The 25,063-nt window shown below is 43.2% G+C and overlaps 1 protein-coding gene across 1 annotated transcript; it reads left to right on the top strand.

Annotated features, from left to right (window-relative positions):
• The first annotated feature begins 15,529 nt into the window (after positions 1 to 15,529).
• LOC136432391 (uncharacterized) lies at positions 15,530 to 19,444 on the top strand. The gene has a single exon (XM_066423637.1). The coding sequence runs from the start codon at positions 15,858 to 15,860 to the stop codon at positions 18,039 to 18,041; it is 2,184 nt and encodes a 727-aa protein (XP_066279734.1). The 5' UTR covers positions 15,530 to 15,857; the 3' UTR covers positions 18,042 to 19,444.
• The last annotated feature ends 5,619 nt before the right edge of the window (positions 19,445 to 25,063 follow it).

Raw genomic sequence — 25,063 nt, 5'->3', positions numbered from 1 at the left:
ATTAGGGGCTGCTCCCTTGTATGGTTTGATTTTCCCGGAATTAGTAATCCCGTTCTTTTAACATAGCTTATTGTAGCTTCTGCAAAAGTTGTTTTGGTATCTTAGTCGAAAGGTCAGGCCTCCAAGTCATCATGTTTTCTCATACTGATTGGTTTTGTACAATAGTTCACGTTGAATCCAGATCATTTTGAATTCGATCTTTTGATCCGAACATATTAGAAGTGGAATCAAAGGCTTTACTGGATATAGTTGAATGTTCGATGTACACACTTAAGGCGGTGTTTGAGTTTGTGCTTTTCTTTTCGGTGTGTCAACTCTAAACTTCCTTATCAAACACAAGAAGGGATATCCAAGGACATTGAAGACTGTGTTTGAGTTTGAGCTTTTTCTTTTCGGTGTGTCAACTTCAAACTTCTTATTAAACACAGTAAGGGATATCCAAGGACATTGAAGCCGGTGTTTTAGTTTGAGCCCTTTTGGGTTTGTCGACTTCAAACTTCCTTATCAAACACAAGGAAGGATTTCTAAGGACATTGAAGACTGTGTTTGAGTCTGAGCTTTTCTTTTCGGTGGAGTCATCAATAACGAAGTGCGAAAGTGACAAACCCTAAAAACCCGGCTTAAACCTAGTGTAGACAATCCCAGGTTTCCAGGAGCACAACAAACACCCTGGAATTATAGGTGTATCCAGTCAACATTACGACTCCATTTCTAATGTTCGGATCAAAACGTCGAATTCAAGATGAGCTGGATTGGACACGAACTGTTGCAAAAAGGTAATCGGTATGAGAAAAAAAATTAGAAGAAGGCCTGAGCGGCGCTGCCATTTTGTTGATAAGCCAAGGACTGGGTGGCACCCGGGTTGGGGAGAATGGATGGGTGCTGGTAGCAATTTTGGCCAGACTTGCCACTGCTGGAATTATCGTGACCGTAGGCAGCCACGACAGCCCCTTCCCTGTTAGGTGTATGACACCGGCGCTCGATGCCATACGGGCGGGACGGTACAGGATGAGTCTGCGCGCGGGCACGACCTGCATACGCTGCGCCCAGCTTCCCAAGCCCGTACGGGACAATTTCTGATTGTGTAGAATCGGCCCGGCGCAAGTCAGGGTGGTCCGCAAAACCAGCCTCAGCGTAAGGACTGATGACTGGTTCTGATTCATTCAAGCTGTCGTGATCATCGAAACCACCCTCAGCGTAAGGACTGATGACTGATTCTGAATCATTCAAGCTGTCGTGATCATCGAAACCACCCTCAGCGTAAGGACTGATGACTGATTCTGAATCATTCAAGCTGTCGTGATCATCGAAACCAGCCTCAGCGTAAGGACTGATGACTGGTTCTGATTCATTCAAGCTGTCGTGGTCATCGAAACCACCCTCAGCGTAAGGACTGATGACTGATTCTGAATCATTCAAGCTGTCGTGATCATCGAAACCACCCTCAGCGTAAGGACTGATCACTGACTCATCCAAGTTACCATGCTCTTGAACAGGCCACCTGGAACAGGCAGTGATCCCATTGCCATTGCGGGTCGGGACTGCAGCGTGGTCTGCGGCTTTGCGCCTGAGCCTACGACTGATACAACTGGCACATCCCCAAACTACTACGGCAGCAGCCGACCCCGCGCCAATAGCTGCCCACACGATATACCACGTTAGATCTTCATAGAAATCGTCACTCGCGATGGTGGACAATGATGTAGCGCTGATGCCGGTGGGCAAAGGTGTAGAGCTGATGCTGGTTGGAAATGGTGTTGTGTTGATCAGAGAGAGTTCTGTTGCTTGGCGTGTTGTTATGCCAGAGTGTGCGCGCTCACTCGCCATGAAAACAGCAGTAAACGAGCCAGTTTCCGAAGAGGCAGTGCAAGTGGTGTTCTCAAAGGACAAGGGCTCGGCGGTCTCAAGCCAAAAGGTAAAACTCGATTTCCCCATGTAGTTAGAACACATGCAGCTGTGATTTCCTGATTCCACCAACATGTTATCCGGCCCCTTACATTTCACCCAGCCCTCAGCCTTTAGGTGGGTCACCACCCTCACGGTTAGGTTGCCTGTCGTTAGACTGGCGTATGTCGTCGTATCGGTGTCGTACGATATGTTAACTGAGTGATGCAAGCCGTTGGGGAGAGTACAAGAAACTTCGGGCAATTGCTCCCAATACACGCTGCCGACGGCTGTGTGCTTGTGTGCCGCATTGCGATCAATATTCACGATTTCAACTAGCGGCTCCGGGCAGGGCAGGGCGCTGAGATTGCCTGGTGCGAGAGGATTTCGTATCAGCGACGAGGCGGGGCAGGCTGCAGAACCGCGAACACGTATTGCCGAAATAAAACGCTGCCTGAACTTCGGGATGTTCGAATTCCCCTCGTGTTCGTACAGCCAATCATTTGCGCAAGTACAGCGCGGTCGGTTGTCAAGCTCAACAAACCTCCATCGCAACTCCTTCTCTTCCAACGCAATGGCGGCAAAGGTGTTACCACGCAAGACGAGGTCGGGTAGAATTGAAGATTTGAACCAACCACCGGACAGGAAGGTCAGTCTGTTTCCCGCTAGATTTAGAGAATTCAGGTTCGTGTTTGAGAGGAAGGCGCCCGCAGCAATGTTGGAGATCATGTTACCTTCCAGTTTTAACACCCGAAGCCGCCAAAGACCGTGGAACGTTCCCACGCCGATCGATCGCAGTTTGTTCTCAACAGCGCGGACATGTTCTACGGACTTGATTGCCTGAAAGGTCCCAGGTGCTACGTTAGCGATATGATTGGCACTTACGTCAAGCCACCACGGCTGCACTCCCCGGAACGTGTCAGGCGATAGTATCAGGAGTTGGTTGTCCACAAGGATGAGGAAGGACAAGCTTGGCAACCCATCAAAGCAGCCACCCTGCAACAGAACATGTCATGGGGCTGAATGCTACATGCAAAAACAATACATTTCCCTCCTGTACCAATGGTATATGATGTAAAATATAGCGATGAAAGTAATCACGTGTCAAATGCTACTTTTTTTGCTCGAGCCAACAACCCATAAGTATAAATTGTATACACTTTTGACTTGCGCAGACACATATAGGCAAAAAAACATCTGAAAAAGCTAACGGCGCAATCGTTGGTAAAAAAATAATTAAGATATTGCATGTAGTTAAATATTACCTCCAGATGTGTCAGGTTGTTCTCCAGCAGCAGGAGACCATTGAGACCTTCCATCCCAGCAAACGTACCGTTCCTTAGAGTCTGGACATTGCTCCGCCAGATGATCAGGGTAGATACCCGTTGCAACTTAGCAAACGCCCCTTCCTCTATTGCCGTTATGTTACAATCCACAAACCACAGCCTGCAATCTCTACCACATGGGATCTGAGAGAGGATCTCTGCCTTTTTAGTGTCAAGCGTACCAACGTCGTTGTCAACGATCATGATGCTGGTTCTTGATTGTGGCGAAGGGTTGAACTGGATAGGCCTTGTTTCATTTGAGCAGACCTGACAGGACTGGTAGATTTGACTCAAAGAAACCGCGTCAAATGGACCTCTGTAGCTGGTTGCGTCATTTGGGTATTTGGTCCACTTGTACCGGTACGTTCCAGTGTCGTACCGGTACTCATGATCACCACTACCGCCTTCGCCTACGCTGCATTTTGCCACGGACACCTCACGGCAGCTCCGCCAGTTACCGGCGTCCGTGTGTGGCATTAGCAGCTGCGAAAGCAGCAACAAGTAGAATTTTGCCGCCAGTTTTATGGCATTGATAGAAACGAAACGATTGATGGCAATGAGCTACGGTGAGAAGTCTACATCACCAACATTATGTTACCAAAGGACACAAACTGCAAACAGATAGATCTACAAAAGTGGTAGCGTTAGTGTCTCCTCGCGGCTGCATCTACCTAGAAGCTAGGCAGCACAGAAAATAGTCGTGTTGTCGCAGTGATAGCAGGACTCTAACCCCACCTGATCACACGGCTAGTGGTTTTTACGTGACTAACTCTTCGTGGCTTTTTGCTGTATTGGCGTTTTATGATTCCTCCATTCTACGGAAAGAACATAAGCATTGATAGACGACAATGTTTCTTATTAACCCGATATCTTATATGCATATTCAAACTTCCTTTCATTATTCAAACGTTCGTTCATAAAAAGGCCGTCTCGATACTGGCAAACTAAGGTTCTAAAACACTACAAATCACAGGTAAAACAGTATATACGACGGGGAACGTATCTAGAACTGGCTGATTTTCATTTACGCTGCGCTCTGCACTTACTGACGCGAAAAAAACCTTGTAAATACAATACGTCAAATGGAATAGAAGACCAAAGAAACTGTACTTCAAACCATCAATCCACGATTTAAAAAAAGTGAGTTCTTTAAAGAAGCCACCCAATTCGTTCAATAGGAAGGACGGAAACCCATAAGATTACCCGCCGCGTGTTCTACGCCAATGTTTTTTATTAACCCAATTTCTGATATGTATGTTAAACCTTTCGTCCCAATTTTTCCACATTTACAGACATAAACGAGAGTTCCACGACCTCATATCTCCATGAACAATTCTATCCATGCAAATGACTTACACATTTGCATAATATATGCTTGGTCAGAAACACCGTTATCTAACTTACACCTGTTGCAATATTGACAGTCCTATAATTTTCCAATTAGATGAATTATGGTGTTTTTGCATTAATTATGCAAATTATGAATTCATTTGTATATTGGTATCTGTTGATGCTCCACTTTCCATAAACTACATACGTTACATGTATTTGAGTCTGATAATGGAAAACACTGCAAATATAGATTTTCCTCATTAGCTATGCAAATTAAGTCCCAATTAGCATAATTTGCACTTCATTGTTTATATCTCTATCTAAGCTACCTGCATACTAAATATCATGGAAATCCGTTGTTCCTTTGTTCAGTTATTCTCCTAAGAAGATTTTCACAAAAACGCCCCTGCAGTTCCAGAGGAAGCTGCTACGGGGCCCAAACCTACACCACTTCTTTATTACATCACAAGCTATCTGCCACCTAAAAATAAAGACCACAACACGTCCAGGTCAAAAGATACAAAAATTGAAGTTCTGCTGCAGTACCAAGGTCACATACCAGGGGGCCCAAAATCGACCTTGAACTATGGCTTTACAACACCTGCCCACATACCAAATATCATCGTAATCCATCAAGAGATTCTTGAGTTATGCTGACTACAGTAGTGCGGAAACACAAACAGACAAACAGACAGACAGACAAACAGACAAACAGACAAACAAACACACACACAGACACACTCAAAACTATATCTCCGTTTTTCAGGGAGATAAAAAGACTCCTCTTAACATCACAGAACAAACACATTACGGCAAAAGGTTTGTGTGTCGTATTACACTGTTTGAGAAAGTCAAACCTAACAGATTAAGATCTGGCATTAAAGGGACTGCCACGTTTTTAATGCTTGTGGGTTTTGTGATTTTAGTAGAAATGTGTTTTTGGAGGTCTTCTGAATGATGAAAGCTCGGAAATGTTGTTTTTGTTTCGAAACGCTTGTTTCTTTCAACCCCATAATGAGGGAAGTTACAAATGAAATGTATTTCCTCTTCCACTGCATCCGCTAAATAATGTAAGTGTATTGGGTTTTTTTTTTATCACATGTCTTCCTAACTTTCAGAAGGCAGTAGAAATTCTTGGTCAGTTGAAGAATGAGTTCAAATCGTAGACGTCATCAAAGTGCTCAAAGCCGTAGATTTCCCTGACAATCTCGATGCTCTTAGTTTGATAATGCTACCAACAACCAATCGTGGGGTAATAATCCCGCTTCCGGATCAAAAGATCTTACTTTGGAACCCCCTATACCTTACAACTTTCATATGTTGTCGTATTTGGTGTGTCCGTGTGTATGTGGGATATCTCAAGATGATTAGATTTTGGGCGAAGTACTTTGCATAATTAAGGAGAAAAGTGTAAAAATGTGTTAAATTGTATGCTCATACTATGCGTTCTGGTTGCGACGTGTGGGCTGTGTTGTTTCAAGGGATATTGATACGGGTAGGGGTGCTAAGTTGGTCATGAGGGGTCATGAGGCAGGCAGGAAACGTCAGTTACTGGGACAAATTGGCTGTCAGCCAGCTGTATTCATTGGTGTGGAATGTGGTGGAGGGAAACAAAAGTTGGATATACACGGCCTTATATGAGTAAGAACAGTCATTAATGCAGTGCCACAGCATGGGAATAGGACGTTGTCCAGGGTAGGTGAGTTAATAATGTTATATCTGGGAAGGAAGAGGTGATGTATTAGTATACGTCATACTGTATGGTGTACTGGGGGGTTGAGTGGAAGTGTGCACTAAGAGTATGAATACTAATTGCTGAAGAAGTATTTGATGAAGGGTGGATGTAATATGGATGACAGGATGTAGTCTGGTAGTTATTACCTTCGCCGAGAAGGTTATATTTTACCGAGCATGTCTGTGTGTCTGTTAGTGAACACGATAAGTCGAGAATTCTTGGAAGGATTGTCTTGGTATTTGGTATGTTGGTAGGTCTCGATGACACCTGAAAATGATTAGATTTTGGGCCCCCTAGCGGCTTGTTACGGTACTGCAGTGGAACTTCCTGTTATGATATCTCGTGTTGTGGACATGCTATGGAACTAATTTTTGAGTGGTAGATAGCTCGTTGGGCAGAGATTAAGTGGTATAGGTTTGGGCCCCCTAGCAACTTTTTTGGAACTGCAGGGGCAGGTTTTGCTTCAGACTTTGAAAGGGAATAACTCAAGAAGGGCTTGATTGAAGGTCATGATTTTTTGCAAGTACATAGCTTGAGCGATGATGTACATGATTGGATACTTATTATGCAAATCAGTAACTCATTTGCATAATTAATGAGGAAAGTTTATACATCTATCAATTTCCATGATAGGACTCGCAAACATGTGACATATGTAACTGAGGAAGAGAGAAATATTAATAGATATCAGCTATACAAATGAGAACCTCATTTACATAATTAATGACAAAATACTATAACTCGAGATGGGCTTGATGGATGGTCATGCTTTTTGGTATGTAGATAGCTTACGTGATGCTTTGTATGATTGGATGATAATTATGCAAATCAGATTATAATTAATGAGGCAATTTTAAAAACCTGCTGTGTTCCATGATATGACTATTCAAATATGTGACATTTGTAACTGAGGAAGAGAGGAATGTCAATAGATAGAAATTATGCAAATGTAGGCCTAATTTGCATAATCAATGAGAAACTACTATCATTCCATACTAGTAAATAACGGCAATTTCATACTTGTGGCATTTAGAAGTTGTGTGAATGTGAACACCATTGAATCAAATTATGCTAATAAGGAGCTTATTTGCATTATTGATGATAATGTTAGCATAACCTTCTTTGTTAAGCTCATAATCATAACAAGGAGGTTTGGACAACTTATGTTATTTGGGTGAGGACGATCAACTGGTATGATTTTTGATTGATGAAAAACACTCCTAATACGTCAGTCATAAAGGTCAAAATCATTTGGCGAAGGTATGAGGTCGTAGAACTCTTGTTAGAATATTCATTGATATTGTTCAGAAGGAGCAGGAATACTAACAGTCGGAAAACAAATTACTTAGCATGTATTTTGTATACCTGTACATCACAGGAAGCTTTTTATCTCCATGAAAAATGGAGATATAGTTCTGGGTGTGTCTGTGTGTCTGTTTGTCTGTCTGTTTGTTTGTCTGTGTGTGTTTCCGGACTACTGTAGTCAGCATAACTCAAAAACCTCTTGATGGATTACGATGATATTTGGTATGTGGGCAGGTGTTGTGAAGCCGAAATTCAAGGTCGATTTTGGGCCCCCTGGTATGTGACCTTGCTACTGCAGCAGAAATACCATTTTTGTATCTCTTGACCTGGACGTGCTATGGTCTTGATTTTTTGGTGGCAGATAGCTTGTGGTGTAATAAAGAAGTGGTGTGGGTTTGGGCCCCCTAGCAGCTTGCTCTGGAACTGCAGGGTCGTTATTGTGAAAATCTTCTAAGGAGAATAACTGAACAAAGGAACGACGGATTTCCATGATGTTTAGTATGCGGGTAGCTTAGACAGAGATCTACACGCTGAAGTGCAAATTATGCTAATTTCTTTATTTCTTTATTTCTTTATTTGAATTTACCACATGGAAAAACAAGTGGAAGGGAGGACAAGACAGGTGTATCAACACCTTTACAAGTTGTCCTCCCAAACCTGAAATGATAATAATAATCTTTATTGCATGTTCGCTCCCCGGGGGGATAAATGCACATGGGGCCACAGGGGCCATACATAGGGTAATTGAGAGAATATAAAAATGACGTTAACGTCTAAATATACTACTAAGCACTATTCTAAATGTCCTACTGTATATCTAGGTTCTAGTGGCTTCTTCTCTCTTTTTAAAACATATGGCTACATAATTACATACTTCGTTCATCACATTAACATCTTTGCATGACATCAAGTGTCTAAAAGTATTTTGCTTTGATATTGTTTTACATCTCTTGTCAAGCTGAATTAATTTGAACAGTGACTGACGTTCTTCTTCATACAATACACAGTCTAGTAAGAAATGCATTTCATCTTCAATACAAGAGTTATTACAAAATTTACATATTCTGTCGTGTAGAGGGGTACGGCTATGCCTGCCAGATTCTATATGTAATGGATGGTCACTGATACGAAGTTTACACATTGCTCTGCGATTTTTGAAATTTGGAATATTTAGGTATGGTTCTTTGTCATATATCTCTTTGAATGTTTTGTATGTCCTTAACTTGTTGCCTTGATTTCCTTCTCGTCCCTTTGTTTTTAATGCTGAGTTGAATTTTTGGATAAATGTATCTTTCAATCTTTGTCTTAGTTCATGAAGGTGGAAGGGTTTGTTGATATAATCGTGTGTAAAAAGGCAGGCATAGCCAGATTCCTCTAAAACTGTCTTCATGTTCCACAACCAACAGGGTATTTTACTACTTACAAGGTCTTTTTGTACAATGTAAGCCTCATACTGAAGACTTTCAATAGGAACATTCCGAACCAATAGAAAACAATACGAAACCAAATCTAACAATAAACATTAGACATCAAAAGTCAGTAAACATGAATATACAATTCGGTAACAATTATACACAGAATTGATTATATACAAAATTATCAAATATCATTATAAACAGAGTAAAAAGCTAATTATAATACTAATGTAGCCTTAAAGCAGTGCATGAGGCACACCCACAAGATGTGGACCAAGAGCAGGGGACGTCGATATTGAACTGGGTGTCAAATCTCACAAACGTGGCTCTCACAAGCGATCGCTTGAATGACAAGATGTTAGACTTTTCAGTGGCTTGAACCCCAATATTGCGGAGGACAGGACTCAGCTGATTCCAGATGGTGACCAGCCTAGGTATGTAAGAAGAGCTGAAGGCTGATGTCCTTACTCTAATGGGGGTAAGCATGTGAGATCTGAGATATCTAGAGGGTCTGGAAGGGAAGGATACATACTTGTGAACAATTGGTTTTGACTTGATAAACACCATGACGTCGCACACTTCGCGCCTGTGCGTAAGAGGCAATAGACCAAGGGTGGAGAGACGTTCCTTGTAGGTCAGGGTGTTCGAGTGGGCTCCTAGAATGAATTTAGTCGCCCGCCGTTGCACCCCTTCTACAAGGGACATGAGTTTGCGGGACTGAGGGGACCACAAAGGTGAGCAGTATTCTAAGATGCTTCTCACCAATGTGGTGTACAGTGCCTTGCGTACATCAGTGCTAGAGTTGAACCCGATTGTTCTTTTGATGAAACCATTCATAGAATTGGCCCTGGCTACCATCTTTAAGATGTGACTGTTCCACTGAAGATCCGACTGGACAATGACCCCAAGGTCAGGCATACTGTCTACAGATGTTATTGTAGTACCAGACATGTGATAAGAGTACACACTAGGACTCTTAGAGCGAGTTAAACGGATAAGTTTACACTTGGAAGGATGAAAAGTCATCTTCCAACTAAGACTCCAGTTGTACATAGCAGTGATGTCATTTTGCAGCTTAACACAGTCATTTAGCTTGCTGACTTCCCTAAAACATTTAGAGTCGTCAGCGAAGAGTGCTACAGTAGATTGAGTTGCTGCACAAGGTAAGTCATTGATAAACAGAAGGAAGAGAAAGGGCCCAAGAATGGAGCCCTGAGGAACACCTGATGTCACCGGGAGCCATTTGGACTGGCAACCTTCCACTACCACACGCTGACGACGATCGGTTAGGTAGGAGGTAAACCACGCCAGGAGGTTACCATCGAAACCAAACATCTGCAGTTTGTGGATTAGCAAAGTGTGGGAAACGGAATCAAACGCTTTCGCGAAGTCCAGGAATAACATATCTACCTGCCCCCCCTTATCGAGTATGGATCCTGCTTGATGGTAGGTTTCTACTAGTTGAGTTGTAGTAGAACGGCCGGCAATAAACCCGTGTTGGAATTCGTGAAGCGACCCTCTCAAAATTGGAATCAACTGATTGTACATACAGCGTTCCATCAACTTGCTTACCAGGGATAACAAAGATACTGGCCTATAATTGGCCACATTCTCCTTGTCACCCTTCTTATGCACTGGTAGTACGCTTGCATCCTTCCATCTACTCGGTACACAACCAGCGGATAGTGATCTATTGAACAGCAAGGTCAAGGAAGGAGCAAGAGTCTTGGCACAGCCCTTAAGAACATGTGCAGAGATGTTATCCGGACCCACAGCCTTACTAGTGTTGAGATTAACTAACACATTTTCCACGGATTCTACAGCAAGTAGCAAATTACACAATCTTTCATCAACTATCACGTCGATGTCGGGCTTGATAACATTAGGGTCAGGTGCAGAAAAGGTGGAGAAAAAGTAGTCATTGAACAAATTGGCCTTATCGGGTGCAGACTGAACGACCGTGCCGTTGAGATGAATGTCAGTCGGAAGAGACCTGGATTTTGACTTTGCTCGTACAAAAGCCCAGAATCTCTTCGGCGACTCCTGTAAAGTGGAAGAGAGGCTAACAAGATATTTGTTATACTTAGCTGATAACAAGTTCTTCAGTTTGTTTCTTAGTTTACGGAACTTCTCCCATTGAGACTTAATTTGCATAGCTAATGAGGAAAATCTATATTTTCAGTGTTTTCCATTATAAGACTCAAATACATGTAACATATGTAGTTTATGGAAAGTGGATCATCAACAGATACCAATTATGCAAATGAATTACTAATTTGCATAATTAATTCAAAAACACTGAAATTCATCTAATTGTAGAACTATAGGACTGTCAATATTGCAACATGTGTAAGTAAGATAAAGGTGTTTATGATTAAGCATATATTATGTAAATGTCATTTGCAAAAATAGAATTGTTCATGGAGATATGAGGTCGCGGAACTCTTGTTCCATCAGGCTATCTTTCCAGCTGGCCTTTCAAATTACCGCTGCCTCGGAAAAATTCGCCGGCTTGCGCTAATGAACTGGGCGGCGGGAAACACGCACATCACCGTAGAGATAACGGCGAGCTCTCGATGGTATGGTTACAAGGATAATCAAACGTCAATCTGGACCAAAGGGCTGCGTCGAATTCAAACTGGAAGCATACCCGGAAGTACGGTTGGAGTCCCAAATCAGTTTTCATCCCAAAACATATTACTTCTCACGCTTCACAGCCGTGTTAGTACGTATTTGATGTCATTTCGCAGCAGGTTCTGAGCAGTGTGAACTGTTAACTACCCTGGGAGACCAGACACCGTATATCGGCGCGCCACCAAGCACCGCACGCGCGCCCAAGCTTTCCCGAACCCACCCTCCCGCTGCCCCCGAAGACCGACCCCGCCCCACACTCCGCTGTAAACCCAAGCTCCGCTAGCCGATTCGGCGCGCGTGCGGTGCTTGGTGGCGCGCCGATATACGGTGTCTGGTCTCCCAGGGTAACTGTTAACTGAACCCGAGAAACACTTTTTGCCGTGCACTACCATGGACTGGGATGTGCACCAAACTCTCATGGAATGCCATATTAATTTGATACAGTTACATTCTTTTGGGCTGAGAGTTGCCAAGGAAAACTCCATAACTCATCTTACGATAGTGTATGCTAAAATGTAAACATGCCCAAGACATACCAGATTTCAAAGCATTTGGTTCTAATATAAGGGCAAAGGAGCCCGAAATATACGCCTTAAAAGACACTTAAAGCCCTAGTCTTGCTGAGCCCGACAATTGTCGGATTGCACATGTCAGTTCTATTTGCGGTACCACACACGATCCTTATGTATCGCCCATAGTATAGGTATGGGCGATACATATTGTTTTAGCTCATGTTTCTTTCTCATCCTCCTGTCAAATCTTCAAATCGATTCATCTCGGTCGTCCCTTGGCCAAATAAGCTGAACTTTGGTATGCATGTAGAGTGAGACGGTTTTTTTTTCGATAAATGCATTTAAAACGATTTTATTGATTTTTTTCGGCCATTTTCAGACATCCAGTGCCGTGGTATCTAAACCAAAGGACCTGCGATTTGGTGTAGTTGGATATTTACCCAAATGAACCCATTACCAGTTTTTGCATAAACCACTGCAAAATCATTCAATTTGCGATTTTTGGGTGACATTTTTGGTTATTTTAAGTGTCCCACGCACGGCGTTTACCATATCACGTACGCCGGTGTCACAGGGATCTCGCACCCCCCGTGAATTTGAACCCCCCGGTTCGAAATCACTAGTGAATTTGCACCCCCCGGTGCGAAATCCCTAGCGATTTCGCACCCCTCTAGTGATCTCGCACCCCCAGGGTGTAGTATGTGTTCTGTTACGGCATTGATAATTCCCAGTGGCTATCTTTTTAACAAATTGATTGGTAACTATAACTGACATTTCAATGCTCTGTTGACTGAAGTGGTAACGAAGTGGGTTGTGCAATAACTATCTGGGAGTCATGGTTCTTGTGTTCAAATCCTGGTGGCGACATTTTTTTATCCCGTAGTTTTTAACATTAAATAACTAATAATTCTTACTCAGAAATGTCATAAGATTTCGATTACGGCTTCGATAATTTTTTTCTAACCCTATTTAACACCCGTCATCCATTCAATATGTGATATAATTTTGTATGATAAAATTTTATTCAAGTCTCTAAAATAATTGAAAAAAAATCAATTATGAATATTGAACATTCCCGGCTTAAACAGTCGGGAAGCAGAGGCTAGGGCAAGGGACAGGACTACATGGAGGATCCTCCTGGAAAGCAAGGGGCCAGGTTCTGGCCTGAGCACGTAGGCAGTAGGCAGGCAGAAGTAAAACTATGAGCTAATCGTACATTCCTCATGGCACAAAGGAAGAATATTACAACGAATCATCGTGCACAGAGAGTCACCATCATCGCGCTGTGCTGAAATACTAGTAGCGTTACATTAGTCCAGGGCATGAGTTCCTGGAGTCTCAGATGTTTGTTCTGTCAGACACAGCAACTTGTAATACTCTCGATTACCACGTTAAACTATGGCTTTATTATATCCAAATGTAGTTTTGAATATAATTGCTGCACAGACAGAGCACCTTTCGAAATATTTGGGGGGTTCAAAATCCCTAGGGGGGTTCGAGGAGGGGGTGCGATATCCCTAGCTGGGGGGTGCAAGATCGCTAGGGATTTCGCACCGGGGGGTGCGAGATCCCTAGTGATTTCGCACCGGGGGGTTCAAAATCAGGGGGTGCGAAATCCCTGTGACACCGGCAGCCAATACGCGCGCGATATTTAGTACAAGCAAAGACCTGATTGGTCAGCTAGGGTACAGCCAATGAGGAAGTGCCTTTCAAATCCATTGTATATTCCAAACTGCAGGTGTTTGAGCAAGTATATAAGCTCGTTGGTTTGAGGTTATTCTTTAACTTTGGACAAAATGGCTACAGTATTCTTCAATGCCAGTAACTTCTGAACTGGTAAAACGAGAAGGATACAAAAACTCATCGGGCTTATTCAACGGCTGGTAGCTTCGCAGGGCGTTCAACTGCAGTAAGGTCTGAACGAGTGCTGTCTTGCTCGAACGTAACGTTAGGTCATCTCCTCAAAACGTAAACAAAGAGGACGGGGAGCGTGTTGGGGTGTTTTGTTAAACTGGCGAAGTATCGATGATATTAGTCGGTAAAGTTGAACGTGCTGGCGGCGAGCGTACTAATAAAATATGTTACTGAAAATGTGTAGAATAGCTCGAGTCGGGCCTACGCAGTATAAACAAACACTACGTCCGCGGCTGTGCAACACTCCAAACTGTGTGTAATTTGGCTGAAGATACGCAGTCTGTACTGTAGTTTCGCGAGTAAAAGCTGTCACAATTACGAAGTTAAACCACACAACCTACAGGTCAGTGACCCCCAAGCCCCACCTGGCGAGTAACTTAAGCTTGACAGGCCAGTTGTCTTGCAGGTGGCACGTAATTATCGAATTGGGGACGTTTTAAATTTGATTTTGAACAGGGGTGATTAAAAAAGTTCACTTTTTTATAGAGGTGTTTTCTGAACGGTCCAGTATGCATGGGAGTTCCTGCGAAAGTCCATTCGCACCATTCTAGCATACATTCTTGCATAGGGGACACAAGCTCCATTTGGGGGCTGGAATGACTTTGCAATAGTTCACTTTTAGGCAGATTTTCTTGCACAGGGATGACTTAAGAAGTTAATTTTTGCATTGAGAGGGAGATGGGCAAAATATGCTGTATTTGACTTGAAGATTTGGCAGAAGGAGGAGAAAAAAATATGACCAAAAACAGAATATTTTGACCATGCTTATAGTTTGGGCAAAATAGAGCCCTAACATCACAGCCACCGATGTTGACATACCCCTCTCGGGGCCTCAAAGTCATTGTCACCAATAACACCTTGAAGCAGTGTTTTGAAATGCAAAGTGTAACACAATACCAAAGTTCCGCGTGCCTGCTTTGTGGGGCATGCACTGCTTTGAGGAAGTTTGTGCTCAGTAGAACTAAAAAAGCTAGCAGAGGTTGGTGGGGAAGATTCTTATTATGCTCCATTTTTCGTCCACCAAGATGGCACTTCGTGCTACGCTCTGTGCTGTACTGATGGCCGAACTGCTGTCTGGCCTCCAGGCTCATCAAGACATTTCTGCTATGGGTAAAAATGTGGAAATACCCGAGGATGTCGCAGTGAATACCACAGTGGCGCAGCTGAGAGATTTACTTGCCGCCAGCAACGTCAGTTCTGCAGAAGGCGGCAACGGGACGTTTTCGGTAAACATCACTACTGGGGACGATTCGGGACGGTTTGGGGTTCGTGCCGACGAGAACTTGACGTTGATCGTTGCCGCTCCGCTGGACTACAAGTTGCGCTCACTGTACAACCTGACGGTGGAACTGACGAACACCGGGAATAAAAACGTTTCGTACGTGACCCTCGTCATCGTCGTCCTGGACGTGCCGGGATACCCACCATTCTATAACAAATTGTGTGAAACGCCAGTCCTTCCAGACAGAGAGAGGGGCGGGAATTATACCGTAGTCAGCAATGACAAATTTTATACTTCAGTTAACGGAGGTCAAGTTACGACGAATAGCGAACTTTTGGAAGGTTGGAAGCCGTACGCCATGGACTTACCGAATAACTTCGTTTTGAGAGGCGATTGTTCCCTACGAATCGTTGGTCCTGCAATGCTGGAAGTCGATACAGATACAAGGTTTCTCTTCGCGTCGCTTGAAGGACCACAACAAGGTAAGCTCGAACTCAACTGTCACGACCTAGAGGGGAAGAGTAAAGGGAAGCTTACTTTCTTGAACTTGGAATTTGCTCACAATGACGCCATTCCTCAATGGGTACAAAGTGGTCCGTTCCAAATAAGAGGCCTTTATGTTATTCTTATAGAGTTAGAATACGGTCCACATTACTACATTCGATGCGATGTAGCTCAAACGTCACGCTCAATGCTGGATGGGGAAGCCTTGTGTACACATTTCAGTACAACGTTACAGGATGTCCTGAGGGCTTGTACGGTATGTACTGTGACAAAGACTGTGTTTGCAAGAACGGTGCTCGTTGCCATGGATTTAACGGTGCGTGTGAGTGCCGTCCGGGCTGGAGAGGGAGGGCATGTGATTTTCCATGGCCCGAAGTCGTCATCCTAGAGGCACCTGGCGATTCAGTCGTGAAGTACATCGGTACCAATCTAACTTTGACCTGCCTGGCTCCACACATTCATGTAGCAAATATGACGTGGGTTCTTCAATCAGGAAATACAAATAACGACGCAAAAGTCATCGAAGAACGGGCGGTACAGAACAACTCCATCAGCTTTCAGCCGGTCCTAGAAACAGCTAACGGCAGATATAGTTGTCTGGTGCAGGCTGAAGATGGTCAACTTTTTAATGCGACTTTCATTCTCAACGCTACGGAGTGCCGACCTAACTATCATGGGGAAGCTTGCAGCCAAGTGTGTGACTGTCAGTATGGAGGGACGTGTGACAGGTGGGAGGGTTGTCTGTGCCCTCCGGGCCGTCACGGAGACAGGTGTGAGCACACATGCGCGCCTGGCACATTCGGCCGGAACTGCAGTGAGGACTGTAACTGTCAGAACAACAACCCGTGTGATCCAGTCAATGGCAGCTGTATTTGTGCTGAAGGCCAGTCGGGTGAGTTTTGTGAGAACGTCTCCACTCCTGATAATAGTCAAGTCGTTGTTGTTGTGCTGGCGTCCGTTATCCCGACCATTGCTATAATCGGTTGTATCGTGACTGGTATCCTGGTAAAGCGGGGTCGCCGACGCGCAAGAACACCGAAACACCCAACCGAGGACTTAGAAATGACGTCCATTTCACCATGGGAAGTAGCCAAAGAAGACATTCGTTTTGAACACATGATCGGCCAGGGAGAGTTCGACCATGTCGTGCGGGGAAGACTGCGCGTGACCATTACTATAATCGGTTGTATCGTGACTAGTATCCTGGTAAAACGGGGTCGCCGACGCGCAGGAACACCGGAACACCCAACCGAGGACTTAAAAATGACGTCCATTTCGCCATGGGAAGTAGCCAAAGAAGACATTCGTTTTGAACACATGATCGGCCAGGGAGAGTTCGGAACACCGGAAGACCCAACTGAGGACTTAGAAATGACGTCCATTTCACCATGGGAAGTAGCCAAAGAAGACATTCGTTTTGAACACATGATCGGCCAGGGAGAGTTCGGCCATATCGTACGGGGAAGACTGCGCGTGACCGAAGGCTACGAGGTTTTGGTGGCCGCTAAGCGTATCCGGCCGGACCGCGTGACAGCGTCGGCTGCCCGTGACTTTCGCCGCGAAATGACCATCCTCACCAGGATCCACGAGGACAAAGAGGGACACCCGAATGTGGTGAAACTTTATGGCGTTATGACTAAGTCTGAGCCTCAGTACATCCTGGTAGAGTACGCCAGCAACGAAGAACTGCGGCGGTACCTGTGGGGTTTGCGTGAACAGTGTAAGACTACGGGAAATAGCAAACTGTTAGAGCGCCTAGGTTTTTCTTGTGACGTGGCCAGTGGGTTATCGGAGCTGGCACGACTCAAGATCGTGCACCGGGACATTGCAGCTCGTAATGTCGTCATCAGCGGCAGGAAGGTGGCCAAGATCGCGGATTTCGGACTGTCGCGTGACGTTTACATGTCGTCGGCGTACGAACGCACCAGCCAGGGTGGGGAGGAGGAACTGTTGCCGCTGAAGTGGATGGCCATGGAGTCGTTACGGGACGGGATGTACACCTGTGAGAGTGACGTGTGGTCGTACGGCGTGCTGCTGTGGGAGATCGCCAGCTTTGGGGAGGAGCCGCGCTATGCTGGAGGTCCGATGCACCCCGACGTCTGCACAATGTTGGAACTACTGAAGAAAGGGGTTCGTCTGCAGCAGCCGGAGAACTGTCCGATGTCGGTGTACAAAATCATCAGGTCCTGCTGGACAGTCGACCCAAAGAAGCGTCCCACTCCTGACGAACTGTTCCGAAAGATAGACCATGGGCGATAGGCCACCGAGTTTTAGTTGAAATCGCTGTTGTTTTGTTTAAACACCAAAGTGACCACTGAAGAAGGAATCCCGATAACCATACTGTTCTCTACACGTAGTACACGCAGTCCGCGCAACGAATAGCATCAGTTGTTACTTACGTGTTCTGGTCACAGCTCGCGCAAGGGCCGGCGGGAGTATAGTTTGTTCGAACGCATTCGCGAACCAACTGTTCGAAACTGTAGAACCGTCAAGACCTAACTTCGCTAACTTCATAAAAATCACAGGGTAGGAAAAGCTACCCGTGGACAGCGTTACCACTTGGGGTGGACAGCAATTTTGGTGACTTAGAACCACGTTCGACGGCGCTTCTTAGGGAAATAAGCTACTACTAACTACGCGGCCCGACGTACTCAGTGAATACGGCCTGACTAAGAAAATCATTACGAACAAACGACACCCACCGCTTACATCAACAACTGTCTTTGCTATTTCTGTATTCCGTTTCCTTTTCACAGACGGTACCAATCACACGTTAGAGTGTAACAAATCTCTGGACCTCGCCGTGCCGAATAATGGTTCCATTTTCGAACGTGGCGGGAAATCTGGGTCTTGCGTCTTATTGGCTATCAATGATGTCATTGCCACACTGCTGGTAACGCTGTCCCCCGGAAATAGGACTTTATAAAATGCCGCATATCTCCTTTAAAATGAGGTATTGTATCCTAAGGAATTCTACATGGCTAGTAAGTAACCCCTAGATTATAAGTAGTATCAACGTGTTTGATTTCATGGCGGGTTTTCGCCGAAAATAAAGGCTTTTGAAACTGCATTTCCTACCTATCTATTCTTGTTCTTAACACTACCCGGCACTCGGCAACCTTCGGGTGACTTCGGCATCTGTTCGAATGGTTCTTTGGAATAGACGGCGGATCGGGCGTTGTGGTTGTTACAGTTGGTGTACGATTCTCGGGAATCATTCAGTGGATCAAATACACAGGTAGTGCGGATCGGGCGTTGTGGTTGTTACAGTTAGTGTACGATTCTCGGGAATCATTCAGTGGATCAAATACACAGGTAGTGCGGATCGGGCGTTGTGGTTGTTACAGTTAGTGTACGATTCTCGGGAATCATTCAGTGGATCAAGTACACAGGTAGTGCGGATCGGGCGTTGTGGTTGTTATAGTTAGTGTACGATTCTCGGGAATCTTTCAGTGGATCGACTCGTACACAGTCGGTGTTAGAGTAAGTTCTCGGGAATCTTTTAGTAGGCCTAGTACACAGTCAGTGCGTTAGTCTACGATTCACTGAAATATTTCCGTTTTTTTTTTTCCTTAGTGGACGGACCATCGGAATTTATATATATATACGGCACAGTAATGCCTATTTCAACAAAAACTCGATGGCCTACCGCCTATGGATAGACCAGATGAGGCCACTAAGTGCCGTGCACTTGGCCAATCACAACAGTCCATAACGGATTTTCAGACCTCTGGAGGCTGCCTTAAGCCCCTGTCACACTTGTGCGTATATACAAGTCCGCATCAGTTGCGTATTAGCACGTTTTTTGTTTAGGTTAAGTTTGCAGCCGAATAAGTGATTTCTTAGGTTCGATCACTTGGCTGTACAACGGTGGGTCAAAGTAGAAAACAACTTTTCCCCGCAAACCTTACTCAAACAAAAACAAATGTTAATACGCAGCTCACGCGCACATGAATATACGCACAAGTGTGACAGGACCTTACACAGCTTCAAATTATGCCAGGGCCACATTGCTTGCTATTGTGCATAGCGTAATACAGGCGGCGGCCCTAGCAGGAGCGGCAGCATGCTTTTTGAGGAGAAGATCAAGAGAATTCTTCGTTTTCACGGAACGTTCGAAAACCGCTACGTCACGCGCGGGCGCGGCTGAATATAGAACAACGGCACTATCAAAGTTACCTGCGGGTCCGAGTGTGCTGTTTTTGTCTCCATCCTGTGGATCATTGAGTAGTCTAACCACACTTGATATATAAGTTGCATCAATAGGTTTTGATAAGTTTGTATAAAAAAAAAATCAGCATTTCAGATGGTTTTCTATATACTCAGCTCTCCGCTCTCCACAAAACAAGGCGAGTGTTTGCGAGAATCATTTTACCGCGCATAGGAGCCGCTCCACCGGATTCAGGAACCTTCTGTCAAAATCGGCAACGCGTACATATGAAAATTTCTGGTTCATTTACATGTACCGAGTTATGTTCATCTGCAATTACGTATCTTATCCTACAGCAACGTCTGATTCGGCATGATTTTAAGTGCGGTGTTTGCGTTACGTTAAGCCCCTGTCACACTTGTGCGTATATACAAGTCCACATGGGTTGCATATTAACATGTTTTGTGGTTTAGACTAGGTTTGCAGCCGAATAAGTGATATCTTAGGTTCGATCACTAGGGTGCACAACGCGATGGGTCAAAGTAAAAACAACCTTTTCCCCGAAAACCGTATTTAGACCAAAAAATGTTAATGCGCAACTCACGCGCACATGAGTATACGTACAAGTGTGACAGGGCCTTTAGGCCCCCATTCCGGCACTGCCACTGGGACGGCGCTCTCGCCGCGCTCTCTCTGCAACCTCAATTTGGCTAGAGCGCCCAGCGAGCGCCGTGGGAGCGCGGAGGGAGCGCGCAGCTGCAGAGAGCGCCATGCACGCCATGCACGCCATGCTTAAAGACCCTGTCACACTTGTGCGTATATTCAAGTGCGTATGAGGTGCGCATGAACATTGTTTTGGTTTATGTAAACTTTGCAGGGAAGAAGTTGTTTTCTACTTTGACCCACCATTGTGTTGTTTAGTTATCGAACCAAAGAAATGACTTCTTCGGCTGCAAACTTAACCTAAACCAAAAACATGTTAATATACGCAACTCATGCGGGCTTGTATATACGCACAAGTGTGACAGGGGCTAAAATAAGAGCGCCGTAAGAGCGCACAAGCATCCGTTGTACGGCATTGGCTGCTGCTATTGCCATGCTTGCATACACCACAATACACCACAATGCAAGCATGGCCATGCAAGCATGGCATTGGCTGCTGCATGGCAATGCAAGCATGACCATGCAAGCATGGCTCGCATGGACGCAGCGAATTTGGTTCAAGACCCATGCATTGTTGCTTTGCTTGTTGCCTTTACAATAAACAAAAATGCCGGCCGGGTTTGGAATCTATGAAGTTCTGTTCACAAGTCAAAGGCGTTGTATGTATTAAACGGATGTTTTAAAAAAATCCACTCGCGGTCCCGATCCGTAACCGACTATTATGAAGATACATATGCTTTAATCTCACTACGACCCCGTTCATATTAAGCCTAGCATAGCTGGTTGAATAGATTAAAATATTTAACCGGCTGATTTAGCATGCTATGCTTAGCCCAATATGAACGCAATTTAACCGGTTAAACTTTGATAAACTTTCTTGTACAACTTATCAAAAGAGTCTGTTCACGTGACTTTGTGAACCAAACTATAACAAAGGTTTAGTCAACAAAATTACAGAAAGCATAGTTTAATTCATTCATTCATTGTATCAAGTAAACACACGTGGAACGTAACGTAAACAATAACGGGTCGATTTGGCGTTCACTTTATACAACTTTCAGTCCGCTAAAAAAGAGCATTATCACTTTGATATCAGATAGAATTATAGAAACGGTGAGTAGGTCATATCCTGTACTCATTGGGCCCGCAGTTAACTTGTCAAACTTCCAGGCCGTTTCTGAATAAAGCTGCGTCCTTCCACGGAGGGGACCACAGTCGCAACACAGCCGTGCAGAGCGAACAGCTTTGTTGATATCATCCAACATGGCTAGCTGACTTCACGTTCGAACGCGATTATGACGTCACGTGAAAACGAAGAATTAGAAGCATCAGGGGAAACCGCATATCTCTCCTTACTATAGAATATAAAAATTCAAACGGGAAAAGAAAATATTCAACTCTTGACTGTCGCGAATGTTGATATATATCATACTGCGCAAAAACTTGCATCACATAGTTGTACATTCTACCTTAAGTTGCCTTAGGCCTTATATTAGGTCCTCCTGTGCCTTACAGGCACATTGGGAAGCAAGTTTCCATCTTGTGCAAACTACGGCAGCAAGTAATCATACATATTTCTGTAAATCAAGAATATAAGAAATACAAACGTAGCCGAAGAGAATCATTCCTTCACTTCTGTGAATTTATGTTTAACCCAACGCTATCATTAATCATTCAACTGACATGATACGTTTGAGGTTTAGCACCTCTAGGATGCCTTAGATAATATGCTAATCAGAAGTTTCGTCAGTATATATATGTATCATTATATCTATACATGTATTAAGTCTATACATCAGCATACATACATATATACATATCTATATAACTACATATCTATAAATCTACATAATACATTTGAGGTTTAGAACCTTTAGGATGTCTAAGATATAAGTCTATACATCAGCATATATACATACATGTATATATACACATCTATATATCTACATGTCTATAAATCTACATAATACGTTTGAGGTTTAGAACCTCTAAGATGTCTTAAATATTATACTAATCGTAGTTTCGTCAGTATATGTATCATTCTATCTATGTATGTATTTAGTCTATACATCAGCATACATACATATATACATATCTATATAACTACATATCTATAAATCTACATAATACGTTTGAGGGTTAGAACCTCTAGGATGTCTTAGATATAAGTCTATACATCAGCATATATACATACATGTATATATACATATCTATATATCTACATGTCTATAAATCTACATAATACGTTTGAGGTTTAGAACCTCTAAGATGTCTTAAATATTATACTAATCGTAGTTTCATCAGTATATGTATCATTCTATCTATATATGTATTAAGTCTATACATCAGCATACATACATATATACATATCTATATACCTACCTATCTATAAATCTACATAATACGTTTGAGGTTTAGAACCTCTAGGATGTCTTAGATATAAGTCTATACATCAGCATATATACATACATGTATATATACATATCTATATATCTACATGTCTATAAATCTACATAATACGTTTGAGGTTTAGAACCTCTAGGATGTCTTAGATATTATACGAATCAGTAGTTTCGTCATTATATATATCATTATATCTATTTATGTATTAAGTCCATACATCAGCATATATATACATATATACATATCTATATATCTACATATCTAAAAATCTACATAATACCTTTTGAGGTTTAGAACCTCTTGGATGTCTTAGATATTATACTTATCAGTATTTTCGTCAGTATATGTATCATTATATCTATATCTTTGTTAAGTCTATACATCAGCATATATACATATATACATATCTATGTATCTACATATCTATAAATCTACATATCAAGTAAAATAATGGCCACATATCTCTTGTCTATATCTTTATATTTATGTATTAAATGTATTCATTAGCATATGTAAGGTGTGTGAAAAGTTTTATTTCAAGTGTATTGGCTGAATTAACCTGACAAACCTTAACCATCTATCAATACCTGTGTATACGTTCTGTGGTTCAATTTTAGCAGATAAAATATGACCTGGTGTCTTTAGAAATGTCTATCTTAGTCTGTTGAAGGGTTTTAATGTTGACACAAGTCACATGTCACGTACTGCATTATTGAATACAGGAATAAAAGTGTTGGTTGTGATATCATGTTTTTGCCCACCTTGTTTTTTGTTGTTGCTAAATTTGGACAGCAGAGGATGTCATCCATATAATTACCTTGCTGTGGTGTAATGGATTTCGTTCTATTTCCTAAAACATGTAAATTGAAAAAAAAACAGCGTGGAAGAATTACGTCGTCAGAAGTATTTTTGGTCATTAGAACGGTGACGTTGGTGATGATGGAAACAATATGGGATAAAAAGGTTGAGTAATACGTATGTAAGCGAATCCAAAATGTATTTGCCAAACATTTGTTTGTCTGCTACGGTTCATTGTGGACAATTGGAGTGTGACATTGTAGCAGCTATATACCTTAGTGGGGAGACTTTTAAGTGTTACAATAAATGCCATTAATGCTTGTAGCCCTATGGGGAAGTAAAGATAAAGAAAGTGTCATTATCTCAGGAATCAAAACAACTGACTACAAAAACTTACCTTCAAATATTAACCAGTTATGTCAACTGTCATCAGATTTATTCCTGACAAATTCTATACGGCTGTTCTCCAGACATACCCCCCCCCCCCCCTGGATAGGTCCTACAGTCTTCAGACACCCAGTTGAAGACCATCCCACTATATCAGGGGGTGCCAAAACCCACAAGGTAGAGAAAGACCATTTATTTCAACTAATTCAGCAAATACAGAGTCTATCGCACCACAGTCATTCCTATATTGCCCAGATTTCACATAATAATCCCACCAAAAAGGATTTTCAATGGTTTAAACCCTGTTTTTCTCATCGTGGGGTCTAGGCGCAGGCGCAATCCCTTTAGTCTCCCCTTGTGCACGGTGGATTCACAACATGGGGGTTCTGCTAGGAGGGATGTTACACAGTTCACGGTTGAAGTTGCCCGGATGTTGAATCCAAACCAAGATATCGCCCCAGGCAAAGACAAGACACGTCAACCAGATTCACTCACAGATTCACTCACTTGGACGCGAACATCATTGCTAAGTAAAGTAAAGTGGACCTGCTATACTATAGGTATGGGCGATACATTTGTTTTTGCTCATGTTTCTTTCTCCTCCTCCTGTCAAATCTTTCAAATCGATTCATCTCGGTCGTCCCTGGGCCAAATAAGCTAAAATTTGGTTTGCAGGTAGAGTGAGTGTATACCCACATTTTTTTCTTCATTTCTTTAAAAATAAATGCCTTTAAAATGATCTTATTGAGGTTTATCTGCCATTTTCTGACCAAAACGTACATCTAGGCCTCCAGTGCCAAAGGACCTGAAATTTGGTGTAGTTGTGCGTTGGATATTTACCCAGATGACACCATTGTCATTTTTGCATACACTACTTCAA

Source organism: Branchiostoma lanceolatum, chromosome 4 (genome assembly GCF_035083965.1).
Source record: "Branchiostoma lanceolatum isolate klBraLanc5 chromosome 4, klBraLanc5.hap2, whole genome shotgun sequence".
Taxonomy (NCBI): domain Eukaryota; kingdom Metazoa; phylum Chordata; class Leptocardii; order Amphioxiformes; family Branchiostomatidae; genus Branchiostoma; species Branchiostoma lanceolatum.
This window is presented reverse-complemented; position numbering and strand designations above follow the sequence as displayed.

Bases quoted from the DNA above. Each gene is read 5' to 3' on its own strand.
- LOC136432391 (XM_066423637.1), top strand. From the start codon at position 15,858: ATGGGTACAAAGTGGTCCGTTCCAAATAAGAGGCCTTTATGTTATTCT.